Raw genomic sequence first — 13,077 nt, 5'->3', positions numbered from 1 at the left:
ACAGCTATCTTGGTGAGATTATCATGACGCCTGTGCTAGCAAGTCAAATGTCAAAACATGAATTCATGAGTTCAGTTGCAAAGTATCTAAAACTAGGCATTTTATGCAGTCTAATATTTTGTTGAGGATGGCCCTTATGCTTGGCATTATTTTGCAGCTCCCTCAGTCTTGATGTTAGTGTAAGAAAATGTAGAAGTAAAAATACTGAGTTCTAAAATACATTAAATTTAAAAATTGGAACGTCAATATTACAAAATTCTAAACTTCACCCCCTCAAGGATTAGAACAAAAGGAACGTGGGTGCATGTTCACAGGTGCTGCGACATCAGAGCAGCACAATGCTGATCCTAATCATGCTTACCCTTTTTAAAAGTCAGTGGTCAAGTGCTATGAAGGTTTTACATAAATTGTATACCTCACCTAAATTTGCTGCCATTTTTTGTGTGCCTGTGTCACTGACTACAATCTATGCTTGGCAAGGTTACTTACATCATGAAGTTTACGAATAAACTGCATTCTAACTACAGGTACGATGCAAAGCTTCACAAAGATGCCTCAATAATACAAGACCAGTGGAATAAAACAATACTGCAGCTTCATTTAAACATACTGTTTTAAAAGCTTTGTAGTACAGTAAAAAAACGGTGTTAATATCTTTCAAGAAGAATATTTGTGCATAACATGACAGCACTGCTGTACAGTGTGCAATAAAATGGCTATGGCTTATAGTCCTTGCCATTAAAACAATTTAAAATATCACAGTAAAATTACAGTAGTATTCAGGTACTTTGTACTTATGCACTGTTAATATAAATACAGGCATTACAGAAAAAGAAGAAAGGATCAGCTGAACAGTCATTTGAACAGCATTCAAGTGCTACTAAAAAAAAAAAAGAAAGACAGCTGGAATATTTCCAGACCTGATCTCTTAGCTGGACATTTTCCCCATCAGTCCAATCTCCTTTTCTTTGGTTCCACTCCTGGCTCCTCCTTCAGTTGCATAATTGACTCTGCCTTCATTTCCCCCTTCACCTCCACTTTCATTTGAGTTGCTGGCTGCTTCGCCGATGCCTGTTTGCCTTGAACACCTGCCTCTTGTTTTTCTTGGACAGCTGGCTCTTCCTTGACTCGTATCACTGCTTCTTGCACCCCCACCACTTTCTTCACTTGCAGTACTGGCTCATTCTTTGGTTGAGCCATCAGAGGTGACTGGCTTTGTATTCTGCACAAGATCAAAACAGTTAGGAAATTTCAGCAAAGATCAGAATTAAAGCTTGGCCTATGTAATTTGCTGATACCTTTCTCACATCAAAACCAGGAAAAGACCAATTAAACATGCAAGAACACTCAAGCAGCAACAGTATTCTCAGTCAGTCCCTTTCGGAGATGGGTTCCCTTTTTCCCGAGACCGGCTAACTTTAGTTGCATTTGGCATCTATGGGCCACAGCATCCTGGCACTGTACCAAGACAGCGTGCCAAGAGCACTGTAGATTCATATCACCGACTCTCAAGGTAGTGCGGCCAAGGGAGTCACAAATGTTCTAGCACAATGAAGTTTGAAATGGCCACAAACGGTTGGAAAGTGGCTGCTTTGGCTTTTTCTTGATATTGCAGTACCTTACTGCAAACATGACTGCAACATTGCAAATAGAGCAACTTATACAAAACAGTCGCTTTTCGACCAAAAGCAACCACTTGTGAGTGGTCACTTCTTTTTTACGACAATGTGGTAGAAAACTTGCAGCTACCTCAATCCCGTGACTTTGTGAATCACCAGTGCTAATGAGCCCATAGATGCAGACTTGTGTGGTGTTACAGTCGCGTCAAATCTTGCAAAAATGAAAGTAGTATCTCTGGCAGTGATCATTCTTGAATACTACCAGAGGTGTTAAATGATGGCACATGTAGAAGGGGACCCAGCATGTGATATGCATTGCATCAAAAAGAGGAAGTTAAGGTACTAAAAGGCTAGCAACCGTTTACTAAACATGTTTCTGCACCTTTTGTTTATGAACGCCACAATTTGATATTATCCATACAAACAGCAAGAATATATTAACCAAATGGAACACAAATAGAACACCTAATAGAAATACAGACTGGCGCACCACAGGGATCCATACTTGGCCCTGTATTATTTAACATTTATATTAATGACCTTCCAAGCATTTCACCTTTCCCGCTTTCCTTGCAATAATTTTCGCGCTTCAGTTCACTGCAAGAACAAGTTGCTGTTAGCTGCTGAACCTTCTTGCTGTCGCCTAGTCTCTTCATGCAGCATTGTAGCAATGGTGCTGTCAGACTGTCTACAAGTTTAGATAACCAGCTCGTAAATTAATTTTGCTAGCAGTTGCACTAGCTCTTAGCAGCATCAACCAACATGTGGACAAGGCATGCGAGACGAGTCGCTGCCTCACTTAAACGAACAACTGTGTGGGCCACGTCATTCAGTGCACCATCAAAACAGTTCAGAACGAAACAGTTAGAACCATTTGGTGGAAATTTTCTCGGAACCGATTTTTTCGAATATGCGGCGAAAGCAGCGAATACTGTTCTGAATAAGCATCACGCTTTTCACAGTGAAGCTTGCACTCAGATGGGAGTTTCCCCATACTAAGCTTTATTATCCGAACTTCCTACATTTTAGTTTACTTTCGGTAGAAATGAAAGCTTACACCTCCTCCCTTGTCAGAATAGCATTGCAGAACAAATGAGCAATCACCATCGTATGGCGAAAGAGCAGGAACACAGCCAGCACAGAAAGAAGCGACCATCAGCAGCAAAGCACACGAGTCCTTGCCGTCACGTCACATTAGCGCGACAGCAGCGACGCCAGTGTTCATTCTTGGGGCTAATACAAACACACGCTACATGCCAACTGTTCCCAAATAAAGTGACATCAGCACTGTAAGCCAGAAAAGCTTCGCTACCTGGTGCTTGTGCTAGGCCCAGCTTCATTTGCCTTCGTTTTGAAAAGCCAGGCATCCATCATGGTTGGCTTTGGCTTGCTATCCCTGCAAGTGTTGCAATAGAAAAGATTTTTTTTTAAATGCAAGCTGCAATGTCACACCAGAGTCCTGGGTTCCAGAAATGCACTTTAATTACACATTTATAGACAAAAACTACCATTGTAACAAATAACAGGCCTTCTGGAATGACTGGCAAGGGACACTTAAGGTGCTGCAAAAAGTTTATTGTCCATAATTCCCCCCTTCCCAATTTAGGAATGGTTACATAAGAAGTGGTGTAGAAGATTATTTTTAAAGGCAGGTGCGAATGCAGGCCAGTGCAAGTGAGAAACTGAAAGAACAGATATCATATGCTCAACCGCATAAGAAATTTATTGTTCCTTCATAAAGTAAATAACAACCCGGATCAAACGATCCGGGTTCTGGAACAAAACTGGGGTGCCAGAAAAATCCGCTGAGCACCCGCCATTTCTTCAATGCACCCTTAAAGTAGTTGTAGAGAAAAAAATAACAGTCCTTTGGGAACGTTCCTGTGCCCAATGCGGCAAACATTCCAGCATCTCCCTATCTGGCCAACATATAAGCGTCCATACAAAAGTGGGATGTCATAAACAACTCAAGACAAATAAAACATGCTTACAAGAGTGCTTCATGGAACAGAAATATCAGACTGTGAATTCAACACACTTGCGTACTGCTGCAGATACTCAACCCACCTTGTTCATATTGCAATGCATCCCCAATTGGTAGAAAAAAACAGTTGGTGTTTCTTGCTCTAATCGATAAAGAAATATCTCTTTCAGTACATTCTACTTAGAATCTTGCCAGCCTGCCAAGAGAAAAATTATTAGCTAAGCTTTATGTTGTTGCTTCAGCTAGTAGAGCACCTGTTTCATGTTGGTGGTCTGGCCTTTAATGTATTTAACAGGGGGTGGAAGCAGCCCCCAAAGTTCTGCAGCAGGAATGGGAGCAGCACAATGACCGTTTTGGAGCAGCAAATAACTATTTTGGAGCTGCATATGAGCAACAAATTTGTACTTTTGTAGCAGACAAAATGAGTTTCGGAGCAGTTGCCATCCTAATAACATTTAAATTAACAAACTTTCACTGTCAACAAATACAAATGCTGAGAAATAAACTTGTAGGCAAGGTGAAATTTCTGTGGAACATTCTATTCTCTTTTTGCCAACTTAAAAAGAAATTTGATCAATCCGCAACACTATGGAACTGTAACATATATACAAGTTCTAGTAAGAATAAGGTCGAAAGCACAACACAATAGCAATAAAAACCTATGTAAAGCATAAACTAAGCTAGTCGTCAAGGTAGCCTAAAGTGGCACTACTATCAAAAAGAAACTCTAATTAACTTCACTGACTGAAGAAGCAAATCAATTTCACTGATTTGGTTTAGAACAGCTGGCAGCTTAGCGTTCTCATCACCAAGCAGAACGTTACCGATTTTCAACCTTGTCTATGTCTTTTCCTGCCCCTCCCTAGGTGATCAGTTGTCAATCACATTGGTGATCAGCACTTTCTATAGCACCACTGTTTTTTTTTCTGTGATGCATCCTTAGCATGATTTTGCTGAGTCCTGCAAATCCTTCATCCGCTGCACAGTACATGAATTTACGATTGTTCCACGTACTTTAGTTCAAATTCCCTGGCTAGAACCGCTGCGAGATTTGTAGCTAACAATGTGGCACAAAAAATGAATACCACTCAACACATAATGTCCGCCATGGTACGGTTCGAGACCTATGGAACTGCACACACTGATGCTTTCGCCACACCTCGTGACCATAACAACACTGCCACTGTGCCCCGTCAATATGGCTGTTAAGACGTCATTTGCTCCACACGAATCTCCCAGTGTGTGGGCTGGGCCATAGCATATGGCTGGGCAGGCCTTCTGCTCAATATTTCCTCTGTCTATGGGCTAACTAAAGTCACCGAAAAAATTTTTTCTAGTTACTCTAGGGCTAACCCGCCAGTGCCTCCTAATACGAGCGGTATCAACTAGTGGTATATATAAGAGAGTCTATTTCGACCGCAATAGCTCGGGGTCCCGTGACCTGAGCACAAACGTCACATATGGCGTCATTCATATAATGGTTGTGGCAAGTATTGCGACTTTGCCAGTGTCGGTAGTTCACTGGTGTCAAAGAGGGGTAATAACCTAAGCTGCGCCACTTCGCGGTTATCACTATTTAACCATCCCCACTACTGCCAGAGCCAGGGTCGACAGTGACGTGCCGATAACACCAACGTGATTACTTCCTAAAGATAAATGACCCAACCGCTCTACCAATGATGTCCTACATGACGTTTCTTCTCAGGTGATGTGACCCTGAGCTATTGAAGCACAAATAGACACTCCCAGCTTACATGCGCCTGAGTTTAGGGCATATGTAAGCTGAAATGCCATTTTGGTGCAGAATGGCGCAATGGCACCGCACTTCGACCCCTGATTTTATGTATAAACAACCTTCTGTTTTTTCCTATAAATCAGAGTTAAAAGCAAGTGCCTGTGCTGTGTCATTCTACTTTTGGGCAAAGTTAGGTGGGGTCTCACTGCTGGCACTCCTCCCTCTGAAATCGATAATACATATCTGTCTGCTTAACCAAGTGCTTCTATGCTACCATTATCTCATACCCAACATGGTAGCGCAGCTTAGCTCGAGGACACAGATTCAATTCCTAGCCACAGTGGCCACATTTCAATGGAGACGAAGTGAAAGAACAGTTGTGTACTTAGATTTAATTGCACGTTAAGGAACCCCATGTCGTGAAAATTCATCCAGAGTCCACCACAAAGGGATGGCTCCCCCCCCCCCACCCCATACAGGGTTTTAGAGAAAAAAATTCAAGGGCATTAAAAGAGTGACCCAGTCAAAGATTTTTCAAGGGTGCAAAATGGTATATTATGTAGCACATTTTTGCTGCAGCAGCGTTTTGAATACGCTACAGATAGTACGAGAGATACAAACATTGTATTGGAAATAATATCCAGTCTTGCTCGGACTTTCTTGCATTGCATGATGCCTGTGAGTTCTCCTGCTCTACTTCGTATAAATATTCCACAAACATACATTGACACAACTCAAATGAGCTTCAGCTTTGTACATCCCTTGTTTGACAAAAAATAAAAAATAACAAAACCCAAAAGTGCAGCAAATTTCTTCACAAGGTCCTCATCAGATAAGCCAAGAGATAAAAAGTAGGAAGATAAGGCAAACCAATGAAGAAAAAAAATTAAGACAGCTTCGCACTAGTGGTGCCAAGACCTGAAGGAAGAGCAGAGTTCGGTGGCCTTCCTTGTTTCTATTTATTTTTCTATTTTTCTATTTTCCATTTCTTTTTATGTCTTTATATATTTATATGTATTTATTTCCTTTATTTCTCTCTAGTTCTCTCTTTCTCTTTCTTTCCTATCTGTCTTTCTCTCTTTCTTCCTCTCGCTTTGTACTCTTTCTCTTCCCGATCCGAGTTATTGCATCTCACACTGGGCAAATTGGCGCACTCATTCCGAGAGCCAAGCAGAAGATGAGTAAGAGGACAAAGAGAGTGTGCCGGCCAAGTTATTACGGTCATGATGGTGATAGCTTTTTACTAGAAATGTGCGAATATTCGAAATTTCAAATATTTTTCGAACAGCGTTTGCTATTCGATTCAATTCGCACTGGAATTTTACTATTCGAACAATTCGAACTTCCCAAAGACAAATACAGTCGACGTCCGATTAAAAGTGACCCCTTCAGATTTTCAATATGCTTCCCCTCATTACACTCTTGTATCGTGGCAAAGCTGCCTTTCAAGCTCCGTTACGGTTGAACTTAGCCAAGACACAGTCAACGTTCGATTGGAAGTGGTACCTACATTTTCAATATCCTTCACCTCATCACACCCCTGCATTGCGGCAAAGCTGCCTTTCAAGCTCTGCTACGGTCGCAAATGTATTAACTCAAGAAAACGCTGGTTCCAACATGGAGATGAAAGATGTGGCAGAGGTGGGGGCTCAATTAATGCTGTATTGGACCTAAAAGTTGGGCAGGAAGTCCGAAAAATCGGACACCGAAGCTTTTTAGCATCCAAAATTTCAGGTGTTCTTATATGTCGACGTCTACGAGGCAGATTTAGAACTCCGGACTTGAAGGGAGCACACCCTTGTCCGCCACATCAGTTGGGCTTCCACAGAAGTTGAGAGAGGATGAGAGGCTGAGAAAATGGCATCTTTGCCTATCACGTGTAAAGTGTTGTCGGCAACACTTTGGTTGCACCAAATCATGTACATAAATACAATTCGGCCTCTACATTGCCTCATTCTTGATAAGACAACTATGAAACACCACCCCACCAGCGTTTCATCAACCTAGCAAAAAGAAACACTTTCATGTTGCTATCTCATAAGAATATGCTTAGGAATCCTCTCCAACTTTTTTTTCTGCAATTTCGCTTCGATGTATTAGAAAAATATTCGAAAAATATTCGATTCGATCTGCACTCATACTTCAATATTCGAATTCGCTTCGCACCAAAAATTCTGCTATTCGTACAGCTCTACTTTTTACCCGACCGACGAAGTTCCTCCTCGCGAAGAAATTTGATTTCGTTTTTAATTGGTAGTGGGGCTTCCCGATTTCTGTAGCTAAACAGCTTCGCTGTTAAAACAGTGTAAATAGAAGAAACAAACCAACACCGAGGACTGCTGCCACTCACTCTCTCCCACTACTGGGATTTCCACTCCTGCACATGCACTTCAGAGGCCTTAAATTCCTATACAGTGAAACACTGATATACTATTGAACATGAGTATATGGAATTATTTTCTGTAGAGAACAATAATAATACCCCCTAGATATTCCATGTAAAAGTATAGCACCGTATTATGGGAGTATGTAAAAAGTTTTCGCTGTCATTTTCGATATCAACGCTGTGCCTCCACAAGTGAACTTCTACAAACAGTAGCCCTATAACTTCTTGCGATATTGGAAACATTCATGCCAACAAAACAGCACTACTTTAACAGCGGAGAATCCCTGGGGAGTGTCGTCCGCAGTTTCCTAGCAGGTGTGTATGTGCCTACCACTACTCACCAGTGGTCCACTAAAAATGAAAAAGTCCCCGGGCAAAAGCGTATGTGCCACAGGGAGAGAAAGAAAGAAAAAAGGAATTAGAGAAACAAAAAAATAGAGAACAAAAGAGAGAAAGAAAGAGAGAAAGAGGAAAAGAAAAGAGAGAAAGAAAGACTTTGTGGAAGACATCTGGTTGGGAGCGCAGAAGTACAATATGTATGACCTCATTTGTACCGATGCAGATCATGCCTAGCCATGTGGTGCCACCAGCTTAGGTGTCTAACCAGCCCATTGCAACATTAAAGGGGCCCTGCAACACTTTTTCAGTATGGTCAGTAAACGCTACCGATCCGTAGTCAAGGTCCTGAGAACAGGTGAGCCAAAGATTACAGCGCAGGACGCGGCCTGGAATTTACAATTAATTCTCAAAGTCAGCAAAAAATCATTCTCCCTTCTTTCTACAAATGATGTCATATACCCAAATGACTGCACCATATACCCTAATTCACGGCCATTGGCTGATTTGAGCATCATGAGCTGCATGGTTACCATGGCCGCCACGTGCCCACGCGCGCACTCACAATCGCACTGAGAGTAAGTCACGCGTTCGAAGGAAAAGAAGAATAAGTGTTCAAGGTCATGACATGCGCATGACATAACTTCTTCGCCCTGTGCCATCCCTTCCTGCTTAGCTTCCAGCGCGCTCGTAGGGATGAGAGAAGAGAGAAAGCAATTACAGCGTGCGACAAATGTCTAACTCCGCTCGTACTTGACGGATTCTAAAAATTTTTGCGGCAGTCAATTCGTGAGGCCATAAACTGCTTTGATGAAGACATTCGATGGTTACTTGGAAAAGTGTTGCAGGGCCCCTTTAATCAGTGAAGCTGTTTGAATTTTTAATGGCGGAGCTGTTTAAGCTCGAGCTTGATCCGTTGGTGTTGGCAAAAACTTTGTTGAGCTATGACATCCCCATGCGTCACCTAGCAACGCGTTGGAGGAAGGAGGAGGAGAGGAGAGTAGTGGAGAGGAGGAGGAGAAATAATATTTCTCGGTGAGGCGGGATTCAAACCCAGGTACCCACAGTCCGAAGGCGAGCATCACTTGGTTATCCAGGCACGCTAGCAGAACAAGCACTTATGGAAACCATATATAATTGCGTTGCTTTGGGCAAAAGAACAAGAAAAAGATAGAAAGAAATTGAGAAACAGAGAGAGAGAGAAACACTGAGAATAAGAAAGAAAGAAAGAGAAAGAAATAGGTAAAGAAAGAGAAACAAAAAAAAGAGAGAGAAAGAAAGCATAGCATAGCCATGTATATTATAGCATTGCAAGGGCATGGGAAAGGAAACTGAGGGTAACGAGGAGGGAAAGGAGGAGGAGAGACAGTAAAGTATAGCATGGGTATATACTACAGAATAGCAAAGGGGTGGGAAAGGGAAGTGGGGGTGAGGAGCCATGCCAAGACCTCCTAGCATAGCTGAGCCATGGGTACTACAGTTGAACCCTTTTATAAGATGCACGCAACGAGGGAGCAGTTCTTGTCCTTTGCATAATGTGTCTCTTACAAACGGGATACCATGTTCTCGTTTTCTTATCTACCCCTACTTTGATGCAGGCCAACTGGTGTCTCTTACACCCATATGTCTCTCTCATCAGTGCCTCTTATAAAGGAGCTCTACTGTATAGTAAAGCAAGGAGGGTGGGAAAGGGAAGTGAGGGTGAGGAGGACTGATGCAAGGGTGTGGAGGAGGGAAAGGAGGAGAAAAAAGGAATACTGAGAGGGTATACCATAGCACAACCATGTGCAGGTGCGGCCACTGCTAGAGGTACACAGAGCGAGTGGCCACGCTCTGCAGAGTGCCACAACGGGTGCCGTGCAAAGTATTGCGGTGCAAGCGCAATCAGTGCCAGAGGCAGAGTTAGCTGCGTGTCGTCCGCTACAGTTTTTTCCACTTCACCGTGAGCGGCGAAACCTAGACTGCCCGCCCGCACCAGAGGGCGTGCGGCGAAGTGGGAGGATCCATAGTGCTTTTTTTTTTTAGCGCAAGAAACAACACCACGAAAAAGAAGACAGAACACAGCGCTTTTTTGCACTAAAAAAAAAAGCACTATGAATTCTCACCAACTAGCCCGCTAACGAATTCTATTGAAGTGGGAGGAACCATAGCAGATGACGCACAGCTAACTCTGCCTCTGGTACTGATTGCGCTTGCACCGCAATACTTTGCACGGTGCCCGCTTGGTGACCCGAGGAGCATGGCCACGCGTGCCGTGTTACCTCTAACAGTGGCCGTGCCTGTACAGTATAGCATAGCATGGGGTGGGAAAGAAAAGTAAAGGTGAGGTCGAGTGACCTGAGGGTTAGGAGGGGGGAAAGGAGTAGTGGGCAATATGTAAAAAAAAAGAAAGGAAGATGAAATAAACAAAAAAAAAGATGATGTAGAAAGAGAGAAACAAAGAAAGAAGCATGAAAGAAATATGATAAATATTATCTAGTGTTTAATGTCCGAAAACCACAATATGATTAATTATGAGGCACGCCATAGTGGAGGGCTCCAGAAATTTCGACCATCTGGTGTTCTTTAGTGTGCACTGACATCGCATAGTCCACGGGCCTCTAGCATTTCACCTCCATCGAAATGCCACCGCCGCAGAAAGAAATATGCAAGAATAAGATGAAAAAAAGAACTCAATCTGCGCTCGCCAGGTGGTGGCGCTTGCTTGCCAGCTCCGCTGTTTACTCAGATTGCACAGGCGTTGAACTGGCTTTAATTCTTTTTCTTTTCTTTTTTTTCGTTTGCTGCCAACAAGGCATTGAATCAAATGTGAATTACATGTTATGAGGATACATGAGCCAGCTGTGCATATCAAAACATAAAATTTGTGTAACACTCGTACGTTACCATTCTTAATATTTGCACATCTGCAGCTTGAATTCGCGTCCCCTATATGGCCTCCCTAACATGAGTGCTTAATCCGTATGTTAGAAGCCATCCAAAATCGAGCCAGTCAATTCATTTCCAGCAGTTACAACCACCAGCCAAGCATAACTCAATCCTAGAGCTCATTTTATACACAGCCGACCCAATGGTGGCTGCAGTTTCAATAGCAACAGCGTTTGACTTCGCGGCACTAGGGTGCAGTGAATGCATCAAACACATTGTCTCCCACAGAAATTACCCGTTTTCAACCTTCTCCAGGAACACTAATACAAAAATGGCGGCTCACAATGAATTATATCAGCATTTACCCCATTCTAATGCATTTCTTTTTTTCCCCATGAAAGGTCGTCCAAAAATGTTTCCAACGCTACAATTTCACGCAAAACCAAAACCAAAGCTCTGTTTGCAGCAATCTGGTCAGAGACAACCTTCGCAGTGTTATTGCCAATGCTATCACAAGATCACAACCATGGATGGCAAATTTGTGTAGCATAAAAGCGATGACGAGCAGTTTCCAGTGTGATTATGAGTGCACTTTAAAACAATGAGTTATTTTACTTCAACTAATGCCAACAGGTCGTATCACATGTTCTCAAAGTTCCAGAGAATTGCATGCAATGCAGAACAGATTGGCAATGTCGTTAGTCCGGTGTGGGCCACCATACCATTTGCAGCTGTTGGAGACGTTCGAGAAGTGTGGAAAATCAGACATGCAAAGAAAAGCAAGGATCCCTACATTTATTTCTTTTTTCATAGCGTTAAAGAGCTGCCTAAGACTGATAATGACAAAAATTAGTGAATTATCATAGTGTGAATATAAAGTTCGCTAGTTTCGTCGGAACTGGGAAATTTGCTATGTTCCTCTTTAAAACAAAATTAAGCGCACGTCCGATTTCCACAAGGTTAAGCATTCCATTGCCACTTTTATGTTAATTCTCTACTTTGGACCCATAATATGTGGGTGCTCCTTGAAGTTGAGGACATATTACAATCACGGAAAATACTGCTAAATGATTCAGTTGTGGGTTGGGTGGTTTTCTTCTGCCCCTTGCTTCATTCTATCAACTAAATAATTTGACCAGCTTTGTCAGTCTCTTCAGGTGACAAATTAATGGAAGTCAACCGTAATCCCAAACCAACCTTTTTCAATTTCACAAGAAACCTGCGAGGCAGAGCGTGTAGGATGAACTTCCTTGCCAGGAAATAAGAAGGTGGGGATTTAAAAATGGCCACAGAAAATGCAAATGAATAAATAGACAAACAAGCATGATTGATAAAGACAAAGTACAACCACAATACGCACTTCTTGTTAACGGGGAGAACGCAGTCCATGCCCTTGTTGTTGACGTTCCCAACTTTACTTCCGACCTGGTGCCAGTTAAGCGTCGTTGGAAACATGATTGATTCAATCAACTGTGAAATGCAAGCAAGACACAGGCACAAAATGATTAGGCAAAAACAGAGCTACACAGCAAAAAATTGACTTTAAACACAATGCACAAAATAAATATATCATTAATATGCACTTACACAGGGCATCTATATTAAGCTAATCGTGCTAAGTTTCCAAAGTGTGCCACGTTTTTTTGTCCTTTTGTGAAATTCCCCGATGGACACAATTACAACTGATGCTGTAACCCTCTAGCAGGCATGCAAACAAATAAAAATTTCCTAATAGAGATCCACTAATACAGTTATATTGTGATATAATGAATTCAGCGAAATAGACAATTTATCTAGTTATATCGAGTGCACAAGAATGAGTAAACCCAGCTGGGCGTACATGCTTTCACGTGGTTAAAGTAATGGAGGTGAGCGCATAGGCAGCCGGCGCTGTTTATTTCCCAGGTTATCCATGGTGAATACAAAGGCAGGGCAAGCTGAGATTGCTTGTAGCTAAATGTGTGCCATCTCCCTGCACGCCTATCTCAATGTTTTGAAGACATGATGAGAGAGGAAACATGATGCAACCTTTTTCCAAAGAGTGGTCCTGTAGGCATATGAAATCTTGTTCGAAATAACCGTTCAGCAGATTTTAAGAATTCAAATTTGGTAGTTTTTTTTTTTTTGCCGGGATCAGCCTCGCAGTTTG

At 42.3% G+C, this 13,077-nt stretch overlaps 1 protein-coding gene across 2 annotated transcripts in view; it reads right to left on the bottom strand.

Moving 5' to 3' along the window:
• Positions 1-600: 600 nt before the first annotated feature.
• The window catches only part of LOC119391585 (abasic site processing protein HMCES-like), a 28,947-nt gene continuing 16,470 nt past the window's right edge, over positions 601-13,077 (bottom strand). For both annotated transcript variants that reach the window (XM_037659260.2, XM_037659266.2), the window contains 3 exons: positions 12,289-12,398; positions 2,932-3,015; positions 601-1,222 (listed from right to left, as the gene is read on the bottom strand). In XM_037659260.2, coding sequence (XP_037515188.1) covers positions 949-1,222; positions 2,932-3,015; positions 12,289-12,398 — 468 coding nt within the window. In that variant the 3' untranslated portion in view covers positions 601-948. The remainder of the gene's footprint in view (positions 1,223-2,931; positions 3,016-12,288; positions 12,399-13,077) is intronic.

This window comes from Rhipicephalus sanguineus, chromosome 1, assembly GCF_013339695.2.
Source record: "Rhipicephalus sanguineus isolate Rsan-2018 chromosome 1, BIME_Rsan_1.4, whole genome shotgun sequence".
In the NCBI taxonomy this organism is placed as follows: Eukaryota; Metazoa; Arthropoda; class Arachnida; order Ixodida; family Ixodidae; genus Rhipicephalus; species Rhipicephalus sanguineus.
Note: the sequence above shows the minus strand (reverse complement) of the source record. Positions and strands in the feature narration are given on the sequence as shown.